Consider the following 23307-nt stretch of genomic DNA (forward strand, 5'->3'; position numbering starts at 1 on the left):
AAAAAATAATAGTTTTCCTGAACAGGGAAGTGACTCACTGTCGCATAGCCGCATTTCTCCTAGCCGTATTTCTCTCGGCCCGGGCTAGACGCAATAGCGCTCTGAGTGCGCGTCACTGTTCATCGCTGATATCGTTGCAGCAATCAGTTCGTAATGCCGCTGTGCGTTGAAAATATGATGTTTATGATGGAAAGCCGGGCGCAGATTTGAAGCGGTCTAGGCAAGCAGCCTTAGCAATTTCCGTAGCCGCATCTTGTTGGAGACGCCCCTCTGATTGGCCGACGTCAGTTTTTTTTTCCGTTAGCCGCATTTCGCGGAGATGCTCTCTGATCTGGCCGACGCCAGTTTCTGTTGTAGCTGTTTCTGTTGTGTAACTTGTGTTGTTGTGTGATCATAGGTTGTGATGCAGCTATTTGTCTTAGAGCGTGACGGCAAGTTCTTTCGACGGTTAAGCTTAGGCACTCTTTCAAAGTTGGTTAAGTTTAGAGTTTGTCTTAGAGCAGGGCGATAGAAACACCAGGTAGTTTGCCGACTGTTTGACGGGCGGAAATGGACAAAGACACAGCTCTTCACTCACCACTCTTGTTGGCTAACAACAAGCTATATATGGGATGCAGTGTGCCGGACATGCAATGGACAACTTAACAAGGTATAGTTGCGATATCTCTCTCTCTCTTGCCTCTCTCTCTCTCTCTCCTCTCATCTCTCTCTCTCTCTCTCTCTCTCTCTCTCTCTCTCTCTCTCTCTCTCTCTCTCTCTCTCTCTCTCTCTCTCTCTCTCTCTCTCTCTCTCTCTCTCTCTCTCTCTCTCTCTCTCTCTCTCTGTCTCTCTCTCTCTCTCTCTCGCTCTCTCTCTCTCTCTCTCTCTCTCTCTCTCTCTCTCTCTACTCTCTCTCTCTCGTCTCTCTCTGTCTCGCTCTCTCTCTCTCTCTCTCTCTCTCTCTCTCTCTCTCTCTCTCTCTCTCTCTCTCTCTCCTCTCTCTCTCTCTCTCTCTCTCTCTCTCTCTCTCATCTCTCTCATCTCTCTCTCTCTCTCTCTCTGATTGTGTAGGGCATTGTGTAGGGCATTTGCATTTGACTGATCATAATTGATTGATGGCAATGGTGACAGTTGTACCCAATTAAATATTCGCCAATGCGTGGTACATGTTGCAAAATGTTTTGGTATAGCGCCCCCCATGGAGAAGAATGTACGGGCCGCTACTGCTTTCAGGGTGGTTTGTCTGGAATGGTGAGCGGTGTGGTTTGTTCTGTCTCGGGGGGGGGGGGCTTGAGGTGGTGAAGGGGGGGCGGGGTTGATGTGTTTTGGGATGGCTGGACAGGACAGGTGAGTGGTGAGGGGTCTTTGGACACAAAGGAGGGTGGGGGCGTCTTTTGTCTTCTTGTTGGTGGTAGGAGATGATGAGTTTCATTCTCTCACAATGGACTTCAAGTGTTGTGAAGTGACTGTGGCACGTAGCGGTGCTGCAAGTTACACTCACTCGTCCTTAAAAGGCATGCAGACACGTTACCAAGAAGTGAATTCACCTCTTGGTATAGTGGTCTGTGATGTCACCCGTGGTGCGGCCGACCCGGTTTTGAAACTCGCTCTGGGCATCGAAGTTTAACACACAACGCAGAGGTGGCAATATGAGCCCGGCTACATACATAGGGAGGTGAGGTATAGTGGTTACGTCATTTTTGTTTTTCCGTGCTCCACCCTCTGTGGAACGCAATGTATTTCCCCATTGCCCATTTCTAAATCATCTAATTTAAAACAAATAAAGCATGGACACATTTGCATGGTGTACTGTACCTTTCTGTGCGTATTCATCCACAATCTATACCTCAACATGTAAATATTCGCACTTAATCGTAAAGGTAGCAGAATAACAACGTTTATGTTTTCGTTCACTGGGAAACTACACTGCCATTTTGGCGCTGCTGACTGACGTCACCACAGCGTAGACTCATGGCTTTAGTTGCAGACCTAGGATCAGATTTCCCTTACATTCCATAAGCTTAACAATTCGTACAATGGAAAAATAACTGACCCTGAATCTGTGGCTAGTATCTCTCTGGTGATCGTAACCATCTTTAAAAGCAACAACCTTGCAACAACCAAGATTCCCTTCGGAATTTTACAAAACATTTAGACAGGAACTGAGGCCCATATTAGAGGCAGCATTTAGACAAACAATGCCACCCTCATGGAAAGAAGCCATAATTACTACGATTCCAAAGGAAGGGAAGGATAAGGAACTATGTAGTCGTTTCAGACCAGTGTCCATACTTAATGTAGATTACAAGATGTATACATCGATAATATCCAAAATATTTGAGACATTTATGCCAGATATTATAGACGAAGACCAGACCGGATTCATTAAAGGAAGAAAAACACAGGACAACATAAGAAAGACAGTGCAGATAGTATAGGAGATACAAAAAGGAGGAAGTGCAGTTCTAGTTAGCCTGGATGCAGAAAAAGCATTCGACAGTGTAAGCTGGATATTCCTATATAAAGTATTAGAGACATTTGGACTTGTGGGATATTTGTGGATATCCTGATGAAGAATGTCTCAGTCAACCGAGGCTTGGATAATAACAAGGGTTTATTAACCAAACAGATAGAATACATAGAGAGAATGGCTGAGGGGCTCTCCCCAGGTAGTCAGCTGAAGTGACCCAGGTAAAAGACCTTGATTGTGGTCGGGAGGAGCCCTTTATAGTTCAACAAGGGGGGTGTGTGGTCCCATTTGATAGGTCAGATGGGGGGGAGGGGGTACAGGTTTGGGGACACAGGGGAGGGGGGGTGATTCCACAGAGAGGGGGGGGGGCACAGGTAAGGGGAACATATTTACATGAGGACATGTTATACCACAATACTCACTTTTCTTTCTTATAATGTGGGTGAGATTGATGTATAATATACCAGGATTGTTTGGAACAGGTAAAAGTGGGGACCGATGTATCCATCGGTTATCAGATAATGAAAAAAATAGAAAATAATTAAAATAATGAAAATGTTGGCCAATGTGTTCTGTTGGTTGGCCTAATAATTTAAACTAGTATTATTTATATACATGATTCATGACATGATCGACTGGACTGCGGTCTGTGTTATTTTGATATCAGAGATGTGGGAATAGATGTCACCCTTTTCTTTTATTAATCGCTCAAAATACCTATATCAATGAGTGGTCCTCATCTCTGATATCAAACAACAATTAACATAATCATTAGAAGCTATCGCTGTGCAAATATCTTGGCATACCTTCAGTCGTTCATGTCGTGACTCAGGGGAGCTAATGTGATCGTTGTGCATACAGGCATTGTAATAAACCAATTAAATACATGCACTGTCTGTGTGGTCAGAGTGCACAGGGTGAAAAACAAAATTGTGTGCATAATTATTAGGAATAGGATTTACACATAAGGCTAATGTGTACAAAAACATTTTAACAACCGTTAACCTGGTGGTTAATAAAACTAACATGATTGATTATGGGAAACTGTTCACAAATATATATAATTATATATATATATAGTTGCACGTTTTATGATGATTCTTGATGAAATTACTTAGGATCCAGTTGTATTTACCCTGAGTTTGAGTGTCACTTTCATCTGTGATTGCCTCAGTTTTGTTGGTCTTTACTTAGAATCAGGCAATTTTCTCCATTTCTTCTCTATAAATGAGGAGATAAAACGTCTTATGCATCGCTTCTGTATGTAATTCTAGTGCATATACTATCAATGGTTCACCATACAGGTGCGAAACAACGTTACATGTCCTCTTCTATGAGAGAATAAAACAACTGATTCTTTCTTGTCTGACAATACAATTTTGTAACCTAAGTGATTCAAATGTGATGTAATGTGATCATGTGGTCACTTCTTCCTTCAGCAATACATTTTAGCTCATTATTACTAACCATTGTTAATGCTTTCTCATTGATTTTTTTTCATCACATCCCTTGTTCATCGTTTTGCAGATACATACAATTGTGTGAAAAGTTTCCTGCTTGTGAAGGTATTAATCTGAATGATGTTGTGTCGTTGTTGACAAGGTGTTCTCTGTCGGCCGTGTGGCAGGGCCAAACAGTAACACATAAAAATTAAATAAATACATAACAATGTGGACACTGTGTTCAGAAGTCTCTTGGTTCACAGGTCTCTGATGATGTCTCTTCTTGACGATGCAGTCGGGAACATTCACTGGTCGCCGTTCATTCCCTGTCAAGGGTCACCTGTAGCAGTCAACTATAGTGGTCTTGCAGACTCTTTTCCTAGAACCTGTGTTGTTCTCCACCACCATCACATGTCTGCCACTGTGCTCACGCTTGGCCCCTATCAGGCCTAGAGACATGGTGGTCAGGGCGTTCTTGAACGTGCTGTGTGGTGGTTGGTCCCCCCCGTTCCTCGTCATCGCGGTACTAGAGGGGCGAGCGTTTTTGAATGTGTTGTGCTGGTTTCGCTGTCCTCTCCTCGTCATTGCGGTACCACTTGATGGAGGGCGAGGGCCCGCCGGTGTAGTGGCTAGTCAGTAGGACGCTCTCTCTCACACGGATGACAATCTTGTCATGGGAATCCACCTTGATGGTCGGGGCTTTGGTTCCCATCTGCAGGTGATGGGTTTGGTCTGCCGTGGTCTGCAGTGCCGGGGTGGAGGCCGTGGGTTGGATGGCGGCTCTCCCACGGTTGCTGTCGTCGTCCTGGTTGTGTCCGCAGCTCCTTGGCGGCGTCCCTGGTGGTAGTATGCTGTCGTGGGTCGCTCAGGTCCCTGGGTTGTGTTCCTCCTTGCCTGGTCGCATCGTTTCTCGTGGTTCAGGTCACGCGTCGTCTCACTCGTCCTGTCCTCTCACCAATTCATGATCTGAGGATGATGAAAACTGCCTTAGAAAACTCCTCACATAAATGATTCAACGCCTTTCTGCTACAGAGGAAAATCATTTAGGGTTAATTCAATTTATTGTAAATAAAATCACTTAATTGAAAATATCTTGTATCTAACTAGATCTACCTAGATCTTACAGCATTAGGCTTTAAATACAATTGTAAATGAATGGCCAAAGTCTTGAATTAGATAAAATAGTCTGTGATGTTAAATTGAAGTTGATCTTACCTCAGGATGCGTTGGGTGTGCCTCAGGATACTTACCTCGCCATGACTTCTCTGGCGTTCTTCACATCTCAGTGTGGCTCATCATGGCATAGGGGGAAAAAAACATAAAATCTAGACAGCCAGTTAATTTTGCATGAAAAACAATCATTCGTTTTGTCATCTAACCCTAACTAACCTTACTGTCATGCATTTGTCCTAATAAACTAACCTACACTGTAGCACTCAACACTTTGATGACCATTGTTACTCAGCTGATAGAGTTGTGCTCTTTTTGATGTCCTGTCATACAGAACCTGTGAGTCGCTTTTGGATAAAAGTGTCAGCTAAATGATCAATGTATGTGTATACCTTGTACATTTAGATAATTGTGCTTCAATTTGTGGTTGATATTTTGCAGTCATGGAAATGTATTAGTTGTTAAAAGAATAGTCATAAGGAATAGTCATGCATGTTATTGGTTATAAACAGAGAATAGGAGGAGGGGATTGTAAGTAAAGTTGTTTTCATCATTAATCTTTCATCTCGGGCACTTCTCTAATTCATGTGCCTCTTGAAAAGAGATGATGAAAACGACTGGCTAGTTATTGTTAGTATGGGAATTAGGTAGATTTTCATGACTGCAACATCATCACCTGTGTTTATACTATACTAAGTTGAGTCTCTAGGTGTGGTCAGAGTCCTCTCTAGGCATTTGCATTGTCTTTCAGCTCCACATCGTCCTCAGCTGATTTTCGTGTTCAAATGTAGATTATTTTGGGGTCTCAATTTAAATGATTGTAGCTGGTCTCACTTTGTGCTTTGTCTGTGTTCAGATGCAAATCACTGGAGTTTCAGCTTTTGTGATACAATGTGTTTACACCCATTCTGCATCTTGACCCAGAGCCAGATCTCTTGGTTGTCTGTAAATACAAACACATGTTAATTTTCCACTCTTTTCTAAGACCATCTGAGTGGGTTCTCCTTGATTGTCTGTGAGCTTAACAAAACATCAGCTATTTCTCATCCATCCCGTCCTAGGATGTAATGATAGTGTTATCATTTATCAATCATATCGCATATGTACACAAGCATCATATGAATGTGGAACCACACATTTTGAATCATGTTTAAAATGTCTTACAATGGAAAGGGCTAGTTATCTTTCATTGGTTCTTAGATAGACACATTAACTCAAGTGAATATAACCTAAACATCTTACTTTTAAACATGATCTATGTTGTTTGTGCCCAAATTTGTCAACATTGAAAGCTTATAAAGTCTAATCTAACGCTGTTTATGTGGACAATTCCTGTACTGCCATATACTGGGAACCGGAAGTGTTTGTTTAGCTCCCCGTATTGGTCAGGGTACGCCCACAGATGTATTATAATTCTGAAACAGACATTGTAATTAGCTTTATGTGACTTATAATGTGTAAATTAAAGCAACATAAACACTCAAGTGATCTGAGATAGTTGTAATTTGCTGTAACTGAGATGATAGTTGTGTATATGTACAGTTTTTACGTCAAATGACTCCCTTTTCTTGACTCCTTTTGTATCACAAACAGTACTGAATTTGCAAATCTGGTATGTCATAAATGTATAGTTGTAGCAGTACTGACTATCTGATGAATTGAAAATGGGGGACCCTGATGTAAACAAGACAAAAGTCTTCCTCTGGTCTGCATCCCCTTAACAATTGTGTGTATTGAGCTGTACAGTATTGTACCCATTCTGCAATCTGTTAATAAAGTTTTCAATCAATCAATCAAAGCATCCATAAATTTTGATTTTCATACTCACCGGGGAAAGCTGCAATGTTCGGTTTGTTTCTCCGGTGGTCTGGGATAATGCAACTCGCATCTTGCCACCGCAGCTCAACATTTTCCAATGGCAGCGCGCACATACATATACAAATAAATATACTACAAGTGGATTTCACGCACCTTCGGCCTTGGGCACATTAAACTTTACGTTCGCCTATGGATAGTTTAATATAAAATCATAGCTTCACGGCGCGCATAGCGTGACGTCATCGCTCCATGCGACGTTCGTGCGTTCTCATTCGCCTCGGAAATAATGCTTTGCAATTCATACAGTATTTTTCCAACGAGCTCTCAATAGCCTGGAATTCCTATACCAGCGTTTTGTTACCGAATGAACGCGCCTGTGCATATGTGAAACGTAAACAAACTGAAACGATAAAACTATACTTCCCCAAATGGTTGTTCCCGTGGGCCGGTTCCGGAAATTACTATCCTAATTTGTCGCGTGAACTGCACTTCAATGTTATTACCTGAACTTCAATGTTATTCTCTATATAACGGTAATAGTCTCTCAATGCTCGGCGCACGCAAATACAAACGAGACTTTAAACAGACAAAACAACAATAATACATATAAGTTAACGTGTGTGTATATCTGACTGTATTGGATCGCTGTACGTTTAGTCGGCCAACATCTGTTGCGACAAGGCATTTATCCCTTGATTTAACTACACATCGTTATTAAAGTCATAACGACCGAACCTGACTTCGAAATTTACCAGCGATATATTAGATTATATATACCTTTTAATCATACTCTCGGCCTCTTAACCCGCGACTAACGTCCTGTTTAATGTACTTTCCGCAACTGATGTCCCGTTTAATGTACATTTACGTACTCCCGGGACATCGCGTAATCATGTACTAACTAGGACATCGCGTGATCATCTTCCCGCTATCTGTATTGATCAATTGGTTAATTTAATCCAAAATACATCGTTTTCAGGAATGGAAGAGATTGTGGGCTTAGTTTGAGGTTGAAACAATGAATATTATGACGCTACTCTGGTAATTTCTAATTATGATTCCATCAGCTTCTCGGTCCTACTTCCCGCCTCTTTGCAAAGGAATCACAGAACGTTTTTAACAGAGTAGCGTTTTCAAGGATATCACATCATAATAAGCTCACGTATCTTCTTTTGTTGCCTATATTTTTAGTCTGAATTAGACTTGGGTTAGCAAACCAACAACCTGTACTGTGTGCCTTAGCTTTTGGTCGGCTCCGACTCGACCTGGAATAGCACTTTATTTTATTTATTTAATGACCACCCAGCCAGGCTGGTGGAATTTAGTTTCAGTGCAGGTTTCATAGCAGTTCCAACATAAAAACATAAAAACATAGAACATATGACATCACTTACAGCGTACATAAAAGAAAACACAATTACATAGATACAGTTCAGAGTTTGTCCATGTCCATGTCAGCAGAGGTAAGGGGGGTTGCGGGGGGTACTACAGGGGGGGGGGGGGTGCTACAGGGAGTTCAGTGTCCGTATGGCAGTGGGGAAGAAGCTGTTTTTGAACCGGGTTGTTTTGGTGGTCAGGGATCTGTAGCGCCTCCCGGAGGGCAGCAGCTGGAAGATGTGGTGTGCTGGGTGAGTGGGGTCGGAGATGATTTTCCTGGCTCTCCTGATTGTGATTTGGCGGTGGAGTGATTCGAGGGAAGGGAGGGGGGTGCAGATTATTTTTGAGGATTTATTGATGATTCTTTGTAGTTTGTTTTTTGAGTGAGTGTCCAGATTGCTGTACCAAACAGTTATGGAGAAGGTGAGGATGCTTTGTATAATGGCCTGGTAGAAACGGAGCAAGAGATGTTTATTGACTCTGTATTTCTTAAGCTGGCGGAGGAAGAAGAGTCTTTGATTTGCTTTTTTGTGTATGTGGTCTGTGTTGGTTTTCCATTTGAGGTTATTGCTTATGTGAGTGCCGAGAAATTTGAAGGAGTCTGTGGTGATTATGGGTTTGCCGGAGATGGATATGGGGGTTTTGGGGTTTGGCTGGCGTCTGAAATCTATGATGAGTTCTTGGGTTTTTGATGAGTTGAGAAGGAGGTTATTGTCTGTGCACCAGGTGAGTGTGTGGTTGATTTGTGTACGGTATTCTGTTTCGTTATTGTCTGTGATGAGGCCTATAAGGGTTGTGTCGTCTGCATATTTATATATTTTTACGGAGTTGTGGAGGGATATGAGCAGGTTGGTGTATAGGGAGAAAAGCCAGGGTGAAAGGACGCAGCCTTGGGGGGCTCCTGTGCTGAGATATAAAGGGTGGGATGTGATGTTATTTATTTTGACCTTCTGCTGTCTGTTGGAGAGGAAGCTGTGGATCCAGTGGCAGATGCAGGGGTTGATGTTCATGTCCAGAAGTTTATTGGTGAGTTTGGCTGGGATAATTGTGTTGAATGCGGAACTGAAGTCCATAACCTTCAACCTTTGTGCCTAAACTTTTGGGACTAGCACATATAACCCATCCTTTCAGAACCGCCTGATAAGGACCCAGGTGCACGCGCGCCCTGGTAACGATTCTCAATACAGATCAGATATATTAATGCACATTATTCTTACTCAGCCATGATCTCAATATTTGACAACATTCTGTAATATTCACCTGGCACAGAGAAAAGCGGGAAGGTTTTAATTCCTTTCCATACATTTTTGGTCGACCAGTCTATTATACTCACTTTTCTCTGTATAGTTGAAATGATACAGCACGCCGGGAGGACGCAAAAGTCCGTCACAAGTTCGTAGACGCCAATTGTGGGATATTTGTGGATATCCTGATGAAGAATGTCTCAGTCAACCGAGGCTTGGATAATAACAAGGGTTTATTAACCAAACAGATAGAATACATAGAGAGAATGGCTGAGGGGCTCTCCCCAGGTAGTCAGCTGAAGTGACCCAGGTAAAAGACCTTGATTGTGGTCGGGAGGAGCCCTTTATAGTTCAACAAGGGGGGTGTGTGGTCCCATTTGATAGGTCAGATGGGGGGGAGGGGGTACAGGTTTGGGGACACAGGGGAGGGGGGGTGATTCCACAGAGAGGGGGGGGGGCACAGGTAAGGGGAACATATTTACATGAGGACATATTATACCACAGACTAGACAAAAACGTGATGAAAACAATTAGGGCATTATATCAAGAACCAACGGCAAGGATTAAAGTAAATGGCAACCTGACGGACCGGATCAAACTAGAGAGGGCTACAAGATAGGGTTGTTGTCTTTCGCCGATACTCTTCGATATATTCATCGAACGACTGGCTCAACTAATTAGACAGACCGAGGACATCAAAGGGGTGGAGATAAGGGAAACAGAACATAAATTAGGACTGTTCGCAGATGATGTGATAGTATATATGAGACAACCAGACACAAGCTTCCCGACACTGATGGATTTACTGACAGAATATGGATATTACTCAGGGTATAGACTTAACGTAACAAAGACACAGACCTTAACATTTAACTACACCCCAACGACAAAGATCAAAGAAAAATACAAGATTAAATGGGATATGGACAGGATCAGATACCTAGGAGTGAATATTACAAGAGGGGTGGAGGGACTATATGATGCAAACTATACACAGATTAATCAGAAAATCAAAAGAGACCTAGAAAGATGGACAGTAATGCCTCTAGACTTTAGCTCAAGGATCGAAATCATAAAGATGAAAATATTACCAAGGTTACTATACCTATTTCAGGCTCTACCTATATTAATACCACAAAGCCAGTTCAGGGAATGGAATAAACAGATATCAAGATTCATATGGGGGGGGGGGGAAAGGCCAAGGATCAGATATGCACTATATCAGGCAATAATTTCCCCAAGGGGGTCAATAAAGGAATATCTTATCTTATCTTATCTTATAATGGACAGCAATTACATCACAACCATATATATAAAGGAAAAGTGGGAGAAGGAATTAGAAACGGAGATAACAGAAGAAGAATGGTATAACATATGTAAGATACAACACACAACCACAGGGTCAAGGATATGGAGGGAGTTTGGGTGGAAAAATATAATTAGATTCTTTATAACACCAGAAATACAGGGCAACTATACACCAACACAGAAACCATGCTGGAGAAAATGTGGACAGGAAATAGCAAACCACACACACATATTCTGGGGATGTCAGATAATAAAGAACTATTGCGAAGAGATAGGAGAGATAATAAATGAAATAGTAGGATATGAAATACCCAAGACAGGCTAAGTATTGTATTTAGGGAACTTAACACAGGAAGGAATTCAGGGAGAAGACAAATACTTGATTAAGATGTAGCAGCCAAGAAAGCATTGACGAAAATGTGGTATAGAGTAGAAGCACAGACGAGGGAACAATGGACAGAGATAGTGGGGGGGATACAGGAAATGGAGAGAATCACACAGGCTGAGGCTACAAGACGAGAAGTTTGAGTCAAAATGGGAGAAGTGGGAAGAGTATAGGAAGAAAAGAAACGACATCACAGGAGAGTGAAAAGGAGACAAGAAGAGAAATAGAAATCGAAATGAAAATAAACTATGAAGGTACCAAAGAACCCATGTCACTTTATTCTTTTATCTCTTTTCTTTAAATTTTTTTTTTATTTCCCTTTTCCCTTTAGTTAATTTATTTTAGGTCAACTCTTCATTTGATTTTGATAATTTGTTCTACTATCAGCTATATCTTTTAGTTCATATCTGTCGAATTGTATTGTACTGTCTTTTATAATTTGTACCGCCAATAATTGTATTGTTGTATGTGGATGTTTGTTTGTAAATCAAGAAACTGAAAATAAAAATGTAAGTAAAAAAATTAATAAAAGCAACAACCACGTTATCATTATTTGTATTTATATTTTAAATCGTATAACGTTATTTCGCTGCATATTAAATCACTGTAAATACTAATGTAAATCATTGTTTCGTTGTACATATTGTGTATAGTTTATAACATTATTGTTTTTTACATAACGTTAGTAGCTAGCTAGCTTGCTAGCCGGCATTTCCAAAACTCCTCTACATGCCCCGATTTAAAATGGTTCTCTCCTCTTTGTATACTTTTGTCCTCACAACAAAGTATTCTGCCAGGGAACTTATGGAGACGACAGTAGACATTGCTAATGTCTAGTACGTTTAGCTAGGTAACATTAACCTCGTTCCCAGTTTTATCTCTGTGTGGTAACGTTAACGTTAGCTAGCTATATCAGCTGGCCGTGACGTGGATTAGGCGACAGCTCTGAAAGACAGGCATTCTACTGCCTACTGGTAAGTGTAGTTCGTTTTCAATGACAAATTAAAAACCTTATAACTACCTTTTATTTAAAAAATGCTTAAACAATAATGTTAGTTGTAGAAGGGATCTCATTTTGTCCAAAAATGAAAGCTTTTCAATTTCCATGCGGCAGAATTGTTATAATAGCCGATAATCCATTTTCCCAATGATTAATCCCTATGGAACAACCAGTGACGTCAGACTACACCTCCCTATTGCCAGCACACAAAAGTAATATTCTTACAGGGCAGACTGGCACATTTATTAATGACTTGTGGTGCTTAAAATATATCTTATCTTATATCTATGGGTCTAATAACGCCGTCGACTGTCAGTGAGTTGCTTCCAGTCAACATGCCTGAAACAGATAGTTTTTTCATCCGTAAATTTCCGTTTTATACCGTTTTGAATAGAGTATGGTTTGGGTGCTTTTGAGTAATTCCAGGAAAAAGACGAGAAAAAGGCATTTTACTGTAATCCAGTCATCACGTTGTAATTTTTCGGCTGATGATATAATCATCCTGAAATCAACGCTAGATTAACATTATTATATCTCGTCGTGCATACATGAAATTACCGTCGTACCAGGCTTTATACTAGGCCTATAGTGCTTGAGAAAGGTTTTGGTAAAGTGTGTACCGGTAAAAACAGTGTGATTTTCCAAGATGGCCCCCCACTTCAATTCATTCTGACGCTCGAGTCACAACAACAGACTTATTTGTCAACTTTCACCACCTTCCCCCACTCTCACCCGCTCGGCTGCGAAAAATGCAGCCCTGACCCGGTAGATGAGTGCAAAGTGCTGTGACATGTGCACGAGTGCGTGGCGGCCCGTATGAGGGCCGTTGGACATTATGTGGTTAAAAAGCAGATACATTAAAACAATAGAATGGCCAAGGAAAGCACATAAGTAAAACACAGATTCAGGACCCTTGAGAGAAACACTGTGGAAGAGGTGTGTCTTCATTTAAAAACAGTAATGGCCCTAATTGTTTCTGGGAGCTGATTCCACAGTCGTGGGCCCAGTACTGAAAAGGCACGTTCCCCCATCGTTTTCAGCTTTGTCCGGGGCACGGTGAGGCGGTCTGAGCAGCCAGACCGAGTGTCCGGAACACGGTGAGGAGGTCTGAGCAGCCAGACCTGAGTGTCCGGGACACGGTGAGGAGGTCTGAGCTGCAGGACCTGAGTGTCCGGGACACAGTGAGGAGGTCTGAGCAGCCAGACCTGAGTGTCCGGGACACGGTGAGGAGGTCTGAGCAGCAGGACCTGAGTGTCCGGAACACGGTGAGGAGGTCTGAGCAGCCAGACCTGAGTGTCCGGGACACAGTGAGGAGGTCTGAGCAGCAGGACCTGAGTGTCCGGAACACGGTGAGGAGGTCTGAGCAGCAGGACCTGAGTGTCCGGGACACAGTGAGGAGGTCGGAGCAGCAGGACCTGAGTGTCCGGGACACGGTGAGGAGGTCTGAGCAGCAGGACCTGAGTGTCTGGGACACGGTGAGGAGGTCTGAGCAGCCAGACCTGAGTGTCCGGGACACGGTGAGGAGGTCTGAGCAGCAGGACCTGAGTGTCCGGGACACGGTGAGGAGGTCTGAGCAGCAGGATTACTCCTTTAAAAAGTAATCTAGTTACTTTACTGATTACTTGATTATCAAAGTCTAGGTTACAAAGTTGTCGTCGTCCCCCCTGCTGCTGCCACTACATAAGAATGACAACAGTTTTATTTTTTAGATAATGCTTTATTGAAAGTGCATAATGTCATAAATCATGATTGGCTGCTCAGACAGGTCATTATGAGACGTCATCAGCCATCAGGCCATATAAGGTCACATCTGTCCACTGCTCAGGCACTCTAGGACAGTAGAAATAGAAAATGTATATAATATAATTGTAATTAAAAATAAAATTGCAAAAACCGTTGTGTAATATAAAACATGGTATTATAGTTTGTTATTCTGTGTGGCTGTGTGCGTGCGTGCGCGAGCGCACGTCCCATCTCCGGTCTAGCTGACTGTACCCCTGGCTCTCTTATCATCAGCATTATGAGATAGTAACTAAATAGTAACGCACAGCCAAAAAAAAGTAACTGTAATCAGATTACTGGCTTGTAAAAAGTAACAAGTTAGATGACTATTTACTGAAAAAAGTCATCAGATTAGAGTAACTAGTTACTTAGTAACTAGTTACTGGCATCACTGTCCGGGACACAGTGAGGAGGTCTGAGCAGCCAGATGTCCGGGACACAGTGAGGAGGTCTGAGCAGCCAGATGTCCGGGACACAGTGAGGAGGTCTGAGCAGCCAGACCTGAGTTTCTCATGCGTATAAATAAAAGGGTTTAATTTAATTAGCTGGAATGGGTCTGAGCCCTATAATAACATAATTTAGACAAGATACCGGTTTGAGTAACATAATAGTCAGTCCCGTTCGAAACAACTAAAAGCTTCCTGGATAATTTCTCGTCTCCTCATCAACTCTCGCATGTGGCCACCTGATGGACCGGACTATTATTAATATATATATATTTTGTTATCCACTTTTATGCGCACACATATACTATCGATAATCTAGCGTTTATTTTAAAACGATTCATAAATAGGCCGAAAAATGACACCGTTCTAGAATATTCCAGTAAAGGGCGATTATCATGGAACGTCTTATTTTTTCTGTGAAATCGAGTGCTTTTCAAAATGCTAAAAAATGGAAATTAAGCGATAAAAAAACAATCTGCCACGACAATGTTGACTGGAAAATGAGTCTTTGATAAGCGACGGGCAGATTAGACACATAATTTAAAACATAGATTAGGCAATATTAACGTTAACATTGAAGTGGTTCTGGGCATTCAAGGAGGTAAAAAGGAATTAAGCTTGGGCAGTGAAAGTGTTAATATATCTGTATTTTTCATCAAGACTGAACTAGCTCAAAAACATGGGTGTCTATTTTGAGAGGCAGCGTTGGCTCTGGTTGAGATGACATTAACATTAATTGACCCTGGCAATGCAGTGAAGTGGAAGTGAGAAAGAGAGAGCAGAGGACTATCTGAAGTTACAAGGCTTTGCCTCGTGGACTAATTAGCCCCATGGTGTGCGTCATTTTTCCATAACCGATCAGCGTATTATCTCAACCTGCACATATATAGTCTTATAGGATACACACACACACGCACACGCACGCACGCACGCACGCACGCACGCACGCACGCACGCACGCACGCACGCACGCACGCACGCACGCACGCACGCACACACACACACACACGCACGCACACACACACACACACACACACATCTCCCTCACCAACATACACACACTCTTTATTACTCTCTCTCTCTCTTGCAAATATTGTGGTGTTTTGTTGAATTTGCATTGACGTTCTTGCGACCCATTAGGGGGAGATTGGCGATAGGGGAAACACTGGAGGGCAATGGTAAGGTCAAAGGCAAGGGCAGGGGAGAGGCTGCGGACTGTTTGAAATTCCTGTAAGAGCATAGCCCAAGTATTTGAGTTGTGGGCTACAATAGAGTGTGTGGTGCTGTGGAATTGAATGGATGTTATGAATAATAGATTTCATGTCGCCGTGCATCTTGATGGCATTATGGAGTGAATGTAAAGTAGCGTGGAATCTTGGGATCGTTCGTGAAAGTTTTGTAATTCCAACGTATCACACAACTGTGCATTTAATGCATTCACACACACACACACACACACACACACACACACACACAGACACACACACACACACACACACACACACACACACACACACACACACACACACACACACACACATAAGGGGCATGGCTATGTGTGTCCTTGCCCCATGATCAAGCTTTCCACATCGTTTGTCATGTTACGTGAATCTGTTTAGAAGTTATGGGCCTTTTTGTTATAGGCCACGCCCCCTTTTTACTGATTGGGATGCACAGTTAATCAACTGTCCTTTGGGTTCTGACCAACCTTTCAATTAAAGTTTATTTATGTTTTATTTATAGCACTTTTCACAGAGAGAACTCACAAAGTGCTTTACATACAGCAATAAAATACAAAATATAAAAATAAAAAGCAAGAACCATTCAAGTGATAATAGACAAAAACACAATGCATCACAGAGAAAAAAAAACAAAAGACATATTTTATACCTGGAGGAGAAGCTCAAGCATTACCCAAAGGCCTGTTTAAACAGTAATGTTTTTAGCTGATTTAAAAAAAAAATCAACAGAAGGGCATTCCAGAGTCTAGGCGCTACAGATTGAAAGGCTCTGTCACCTTTGGTGATCTGGTGCGCGGAATGACCAACAGATCCTGGTCAGCTGTCCTCAGGGTCCTGCTGGGCACATATGGTTCCAGCAGGTCGGTTAAATATTCTGGTGCCTGGCCATGCAGAGCTCTAAAAGTGAGCACCAGGACCTTGAAATTAATTCTAAAATGTATAGGAAGCCAGTGCAAGGAGGCTAGAACTGGAGTGATGTGACACCTTCTGCTTGATCTGGTTAGCAGTCTTGCAGCGGTATTTTGGAATAACTGGAGGCGGTCTATGGATGATTTATTGAGGCAGGTGAGAACCGAATTGCAGTAGTCTAGACGAGAAGAAACGAAGGCATGGATAATCAACTCTAGGTCAGAATGGGAAACAATCGACAATCAACAAAGTCTGTGAATCCATTTGGAAGTGCCTTTTTGCGATAGGCCACTCCCATTGCAACACCCCTTTTAGCCAATTAGTATTACCCACACACACACACACACACTCTATATGAATTGAAAATGGGGGACCCTGATGGAAACAAGACAAACGTCTTTCTCAGGTCTGCATCCCCTTAACAATTGTATGTATTGAGCCGTACTGTATTGTACCCATTCTGCAATCTGTTAAATAAAGTTTTCATTCATTCATTCATTCACACATGCTTCACCTCCATGCAAAATGTCAGCGCCCAATGGCTAAAACTGTGGCCGCTAGAGGGTGAGGAATTTTGTGGACCGACCAACTGACCAAAATGACAGAGCGACCTATAGAGCTGCTGGTCACAGCTAAAAAGGAAAGGTTACCTTAATTTGCCATGCCATCATATTCGCATCTGATGAGATCTTTGCATTGTTTTAGCTGTCAGCATGTCTCCGTTTCCCTCTAGGCCTTTTGGCGTGAGAAGGGCTTCTCTGGGGAAATAGTGACACAGCCCTCCAGCGACTGTCCATTCAGCGTTACTTTTGATGCCACCAGCCCCAGCAGTAATGCTGCTTTGGTGGGCTTCATCGCTGGCTTGCAGGCCTCTGAGTGGAGCTCTAGAGAGGTAAGGCGATGGATGGATGGATGGATGGATGGATGGATGGATGGATGGATGGATGGATGGATGGATGGATGGATGGATGGATGGATGGATGGATGGAGGTAACAACAATGACAATTTAATATCTTCTTAACACATTCTACTTCAGCCCAACCATTGTTTCTTCCACATTCATGTAAAACCTTCCTCTTGCTCCATCTAGCCCTAACCTTCTATCAATCCAACACGGTCCCATCAACAACAGGAAAAAAGTTACCTAATGTACATTATTTTATATATATAAGTGATATACTTATGTTTCTTATCTGTGAAAGTCCCCCCCCCAAAAGAAGCATAAGCAGGAGTCGAACTAACAAGGGTGGTGGGGGGAGTGCACTCACCACTAGACCAAGCCACCCACCCTGATGCAAACACAGCCATACTATGATGATAGAAGGTTAGGGTTAAGGTTAGGGTCAGAGTTAAGGTTATGGTTTGTTTAACCTATTAAGCCCTAGCCATATTTTCAGAAAGTTTGCCTAAAAGTACATACCCAAGTAAATGGAAGATTGCTCCACGTCTACAAGGTCCATGTGCATGTTAATGGTATCTAGGGACACCAATGGACCTCAGGGAATGTATTCCCAGTGTCAGGAATATTGTTACTATGCTTGAGTAAATTGTAATGAACCAAAAGGAGAATATAAATTATTAGTGCTGTCAGGCGATTAAAATTTTTAATCTAATTAATTACAGGTTTTGTAATTAATTAATCTAATTAATCGCATTTTAATCGCATATTTATATTTCATATTCATATAAATATTTAAAATTCAAGGACATTACATTATTGTGGCAGGTGACTGATCAATTAAATACACCAAGAAGAATGCTTTAGAAATCAATTTTATTAAATAAATAAAATAAATAAAATGAAAACATACCTCTCAATAAGGTAACATTTGTTGCTGATACAGCTAACAGTTTACACTAAGCTACAGTATCCTCAAATCAGGGTCTACTGCAGGGTCTACTGCAGGATCTAGTGCAGGGTCTACTACAGGGTCTACTGTATGCATGACATCTATTCCTCAGCTTGTTTACATTGTCTGAGTGTAAGGCTGCCCTCTTCTTTTGGACTATGTGACCTGCAAGTGAAGAATGCTTTAGAAATCAATTCTATTAAATTGAATAAATAAATAAATAAAATGAATGAAAACATACCTCTCAATAAGGTAACATTTGTTGCCGATACAGCCAATAACAGTTTACACTAAGCTACAGTATCCTCAAAAATCAGGGTCTAGTGCAGGGTTTACTACAGGGTCTACTGTATGCATGACATCTATTCCTTGAGCCAATTGCTAAGACAAACAAGCTTCAGCTTGTTTACATTGTCTGTGTGTAAGGCTGCCCTCTTCTTTTGGACTATGTGACCTGCAAGTGAAGAATGCTTTAGAAATCAATTTTATTAAATTGAATAAAATAAAATGAATGAAAACATACCTCTCAATAAGGTAACATTTGTTGCTGATACAGCCAATAACAGTTTACACTAAGCTACAGTATCCTCAAAAATCAAAACAGCCCACAGCAAGCTAGTGTCTGGGGGCATGACTACAGGGTCTAGTACAGTGTCTACTACAGTGTCTGGGGGCATGACTACAGGGTCTAGTACAGTGTCTACTACAGTGTCTGGGGGCATGACTACAGGGTCTAGTACAGTGTCTACTACAGTGTCTGGGGGCATGACTACAGGGTCTACTACAGTGTCTGGGGGCATGACTACAGGGTCTACTACAGTTTCTGGGGGCATGACTACAGGGTCTACTACAGTGTCTGGGGGCATGACTACAGGGTCTAGTACAGTGTCTGGGGGCATGACTACAGGGTCTACTACAGTTTCTGGGGGCATGACTACAGGGTCTAGTACAGTACGACCTGGAATAGTTTAGGGAATAACAGCAATGATACTTTAATGATTATATACTGGACACACTAGGGGGGGGTTAATCCGGTCGCTTGTAAGCCGACAGGAGTAGGAGGGGGGGGGGGGGGGGGGTAGAATCCGGCTGCCTCATCCGGCCAAGGGTATCCCAGGTGAACCCACTGTAGTGCCGTTCAATGCGCCGGCGATCCTTGGACCACAGATGAAAGCAGGTGGACTCTTTGTGGGCCGGCGTCATCCGGTCCACGGAGGAGAGACGTGAAGCGACCTCGTCTTGCAGAGCGTCTCCTCACCTTGCGTCCTCTCCAGGGGGGGGGGGTTCCAACACACGGCAGTGTCGGGGGTCTTTATCCATGGAATAATCAAAGTATACAAAGCATAATCCGTGCCTGGGAAGGCGGGCTGTCGTCGGCAGAATAATCCGGTATACAGGTCCACTCGCTCGTCGGCTCTGGGGCTCCTCGGGTGCAGCTTCACGTGGGGTCAACCACCCTGGATAAGCAGCCAATTCCTATGCCCGAAACGATGGGGTACTGACTACGGTAGTATTCTCACCGCACGAAGCACTATATATTAACAGACTATTATTAGCTTAATAGACTACGTCCAACTCGACGATATAGTGCCAAATATGACTATTCAAATATTAATATACTGACTACAGGGTCTAGTACAGTGTCTACTACAGTGTCTGGGGGCATGACTACAGGGTCTACTACAGTGTCTGGGGGCATGACTACAGGGTCTAGTACAGTGTCTGGGGGCATGACTACAGGGTCTAGTACAGTGTCTGGGGGCATGACTACAGGGTCTAGGGGCATGACTACAGGGTCTAGTACAGTGTCTACTACAGTGTCTGGGGGCATGACTACAGGGTCTAGTACAGTGTCTACTACAGTGTCTGGGGGCATGACTACAGGGTCTAGTACAGTGTCTACTACAGTGTCTGGGGGCATGACTACAGGGTCTAGTACAGTGTCTACTACAGTGTCTGGGGGCATGACTACAGGGTCTAGTACAGTGTCTGGGGGCATGACTACAGGGTCTACTACAGTGTCTACTACAGTGTCTGGGGGCATGACTACAGGGTCTAGTACAGTGTCTGGGGGCATGACTACAGGGTCTAGTACAGTGTCTGGGGGCATGACTACAGGGTCTAGTACAGTGTCTGGGGGCATGACTACAGGGTCTAGTACAGTGTCTGGGGGCATGACTACAGGGTCTAGTACAGTGTCTGGGGGCATGACTACAGGGTCTAGTACAGTGTCTGGGGGCATGACTACAGGGTCTACTACAGTGTCTGGGGGCATGACTACAGTGTCTACTACAGTGTCTGGGGGCATGACTACAGTGTCTACTACAGTGTCTGGGGGCATGACTACAGTGTCTACTACAGTGTCTGGGGGCATGACTACAGGGTCTAGTACAGTGTCTGGGGGCATGGTCTACTACAGTGTCTGGGGGCATGCCTACAGGGTCTGGGGGCATGACTACAGGGTCTAGTACAGTGTCTGGGGGCATGGTCTACTACAGTGTCTGGGGGCATGACTACAGGGTCTACTACAGTGTCTGGGGGCATGACTACAGGGTCTAGTACAGTGTCTGGGGGCATGGTCTACTACAGTGTCTGGGGGCATGACTACAGGGTCTGGGGGCATGACTACAGGGTCTAGTACAGTGTCTGGGGGCATGACTACAGGGTCTGGGGGCATGACTACAGGGTCTAGTACAGTGTCTGGGGGCATGGTCTACTACAGTGTCTGGGGGCATGACTACAGGGTCTACTACAGTGTCTGGGGGCATGACTACAGGGTCTAGTACAGTGTCTGGGGGCATGGTCTACTACAGTGTCTGGGGGCATGACTACAGGGTCTGGGGGCATGACTACAGGGTCTAGTACAGTGTCTGGGGGCATGACTACAGGGTCTAGTACAGTGTCTGGGGGCATGGTCTACTACAGTGTCTGGGGGCATGACTACAGGGTCTACTACAGTGTCTGGGGGCATGACTACAGGGTCTACTACAGTGTCTGGGGGCATGACTACAGGGTCTACTACAGTTTCTGGGGGCATGACTACAGGGTCTACTACAGGGTCTGGGGCATGACTGCAGGGTCTAGTGCAGGGTCTAGTGCAGGGTCTACTGTATGCATGACAAATCTATTCCTTGAGCCAATTGCTAAGACAAACAAGCTTGTTTACATTGTCTGAGAGTAAGGCTGCCCTCTTCTTTTGGACTATGTGACTTGCAAGTGAAAATAGCCTCTCACATGGCACAGAGGTAGCAGGAGTAGCCAGATATTTGCGAGCAAGAGGAGACAGCTGTCCATAGGCTTTTGCGTGAGCTGCCCACCACTCCAGTGGACAGTCATTCATTCCGATGCTGGGCTCAGCTTTGTAGAGGTCTAATTGTCCTGACAGTACCCTGACTTCATCTGAATCAGAGTCTGAAGACAGCAGGAGGAGGGTCCTCTTCGCTGGTGGCTCGTCCTCTGTGGCTTGTGGAGCAGCTTTGTCTGCTTCTGGTCCTGGCAGCATCTCTTTAAGCCAGGTCCACACCTAATAAGAGGGACAATTAATTAGTTGCATAGGACTTTTCATGACAGCCTAAGGACTTAACACTGGTCTTCTCATTCACACACACACCTCATCCCTCTCGTCCTTTGGTACGCTCTTCAAGTCCTTGAATCGCGGGTCGAGGGCTGTAGCCAGCTTCAGCCATCTGTTGTTGAGGGTCGCTTTGCGTGCGTCCAGGTCCTTCGTGAAGCTGGCCTTGAACTTTACCATGTAGCCCGGATCCTCCTCGTTGAGGTCCATGATGCGGTTTAGGTGGCAGAGTGCGGGGAGCACCACAGAGCATGAGACATAGGTTTCCCCTCCAAGGAGCTCAGTCACATACCTGCAGTGAAACAAGAGAGCGAGAGAGAAAGAGGTGAAGGTGTGTGTATGAGAGGGAGATAGGTGTGTGTATGGGGGAGAGAGGGGGGGTGAGGTGTGTGTATGGGAGAGAGATAGGTGTGTGTATGGGGGAGAGAGGGGGGGGGGTGAGGTGTGTGTATGGGAGAGAGAGGGGTGAGGTGTGTGTATGGGGGAGAGAGGGGGGGGGTGAGGTGTGTGTATGGGAGAGAGATATGTGTGTGTATGGGGGAGAGAGGGGGGGTGAGGTGTGTGTATGGGAGAGATAGGTGTGTGTATGGGGGAGAGAGGGGGGGGGTGAGGTGTGTGTATGGGAGAGAGATAGGTGTGTGTATGGGGGAGAGAGGGGGGGTGAGGTGTGTGTATGGGAGAGATAGGTGTGTGTATGGGGGAGAGAGGGGGGGGTGAGGTGTGTGTATGGGAGAGAGATAGGTGTGTGTATGGGGGAGATTGGGGGGTGAGGTGTGTGTATGGGAGAGAGAGAGTGGGGTGTGAGGTGTGTGTATGGGGGAGAGAGAGAGAGGAGGGGGGTGTATGGGGGGAGAGAGAGAGGGAGAGACACTTACCTGCAGGGCTCAAGTACAAGCTCCAGCTTCTTCAGTTTGTCACACTCTGTGGGGGTCAGCATGGACAGCTTGTGGTTCTGTTGGGCCAAAGTGGCAGTCACAGCCTCCTGGTTCCTCAGGTACCGTGAGATCATGGCCAGTGTCGAATTCCACCTTCCAATTCAATAAAATAACTATTAGTCCCACTGGGGGTTGTTAATGCAGCATGATGCAATTGTACAGAACACAAAGAAATAAACACACACACACACTAAATTTACCCTAAGCATACAACAGGTAGTTAAACAGTCTCACCTTGTGGATACATCTTGTATCATGGGCTCTTTTGCTTGTCCGAGGGCAGTCTGCTGCTGCTGCAGTTCTTCTGTACTGGCAGGGCTGTGCTTGAAGTGGCCTACAATCTTGCGGCACTTTGCCAGGGTGGTGTCAAGGCTTCTGT

General features: G+C 44.0%; 1 protein-coding gene across 1 annotated transcript in view; it reads left to right on the forward strand.

Moving 5' to 3' along the window:
- Positions 1 to 23307, forward strand: part of LOC311237082 (putative flavin-containing monoamine oxidase A) — a gene marked incomplete at both ends in the record, with an annotated part of 183954 nt that overhangs the window by 141481 nt on the left and 19166 nt on the right. Inside the window, one exon of the mRNA XM_084324888.1 lies at positions 17305 to 17463. Within this exon, the coding sequence (XP_084181014.1) occupies positions 17305 to 17463 (159 nt within the window). The remainder of the gene's footprint in view (positions 1 to 17304; positions 17464 to 23307) is intronic.

This window comes from Notolepis coatsorum, assembly GCF_963971535.1.
Source record: "Notolepis coatsorum genome assembly, chromosome: 11".
Classification (NCBI taxonomy): Eukaryota; Metazoa; Chordata; class Actinopteri; order Aulopiformes; family Paralepididae; genus Notolepis; species Notolepis coatsorum.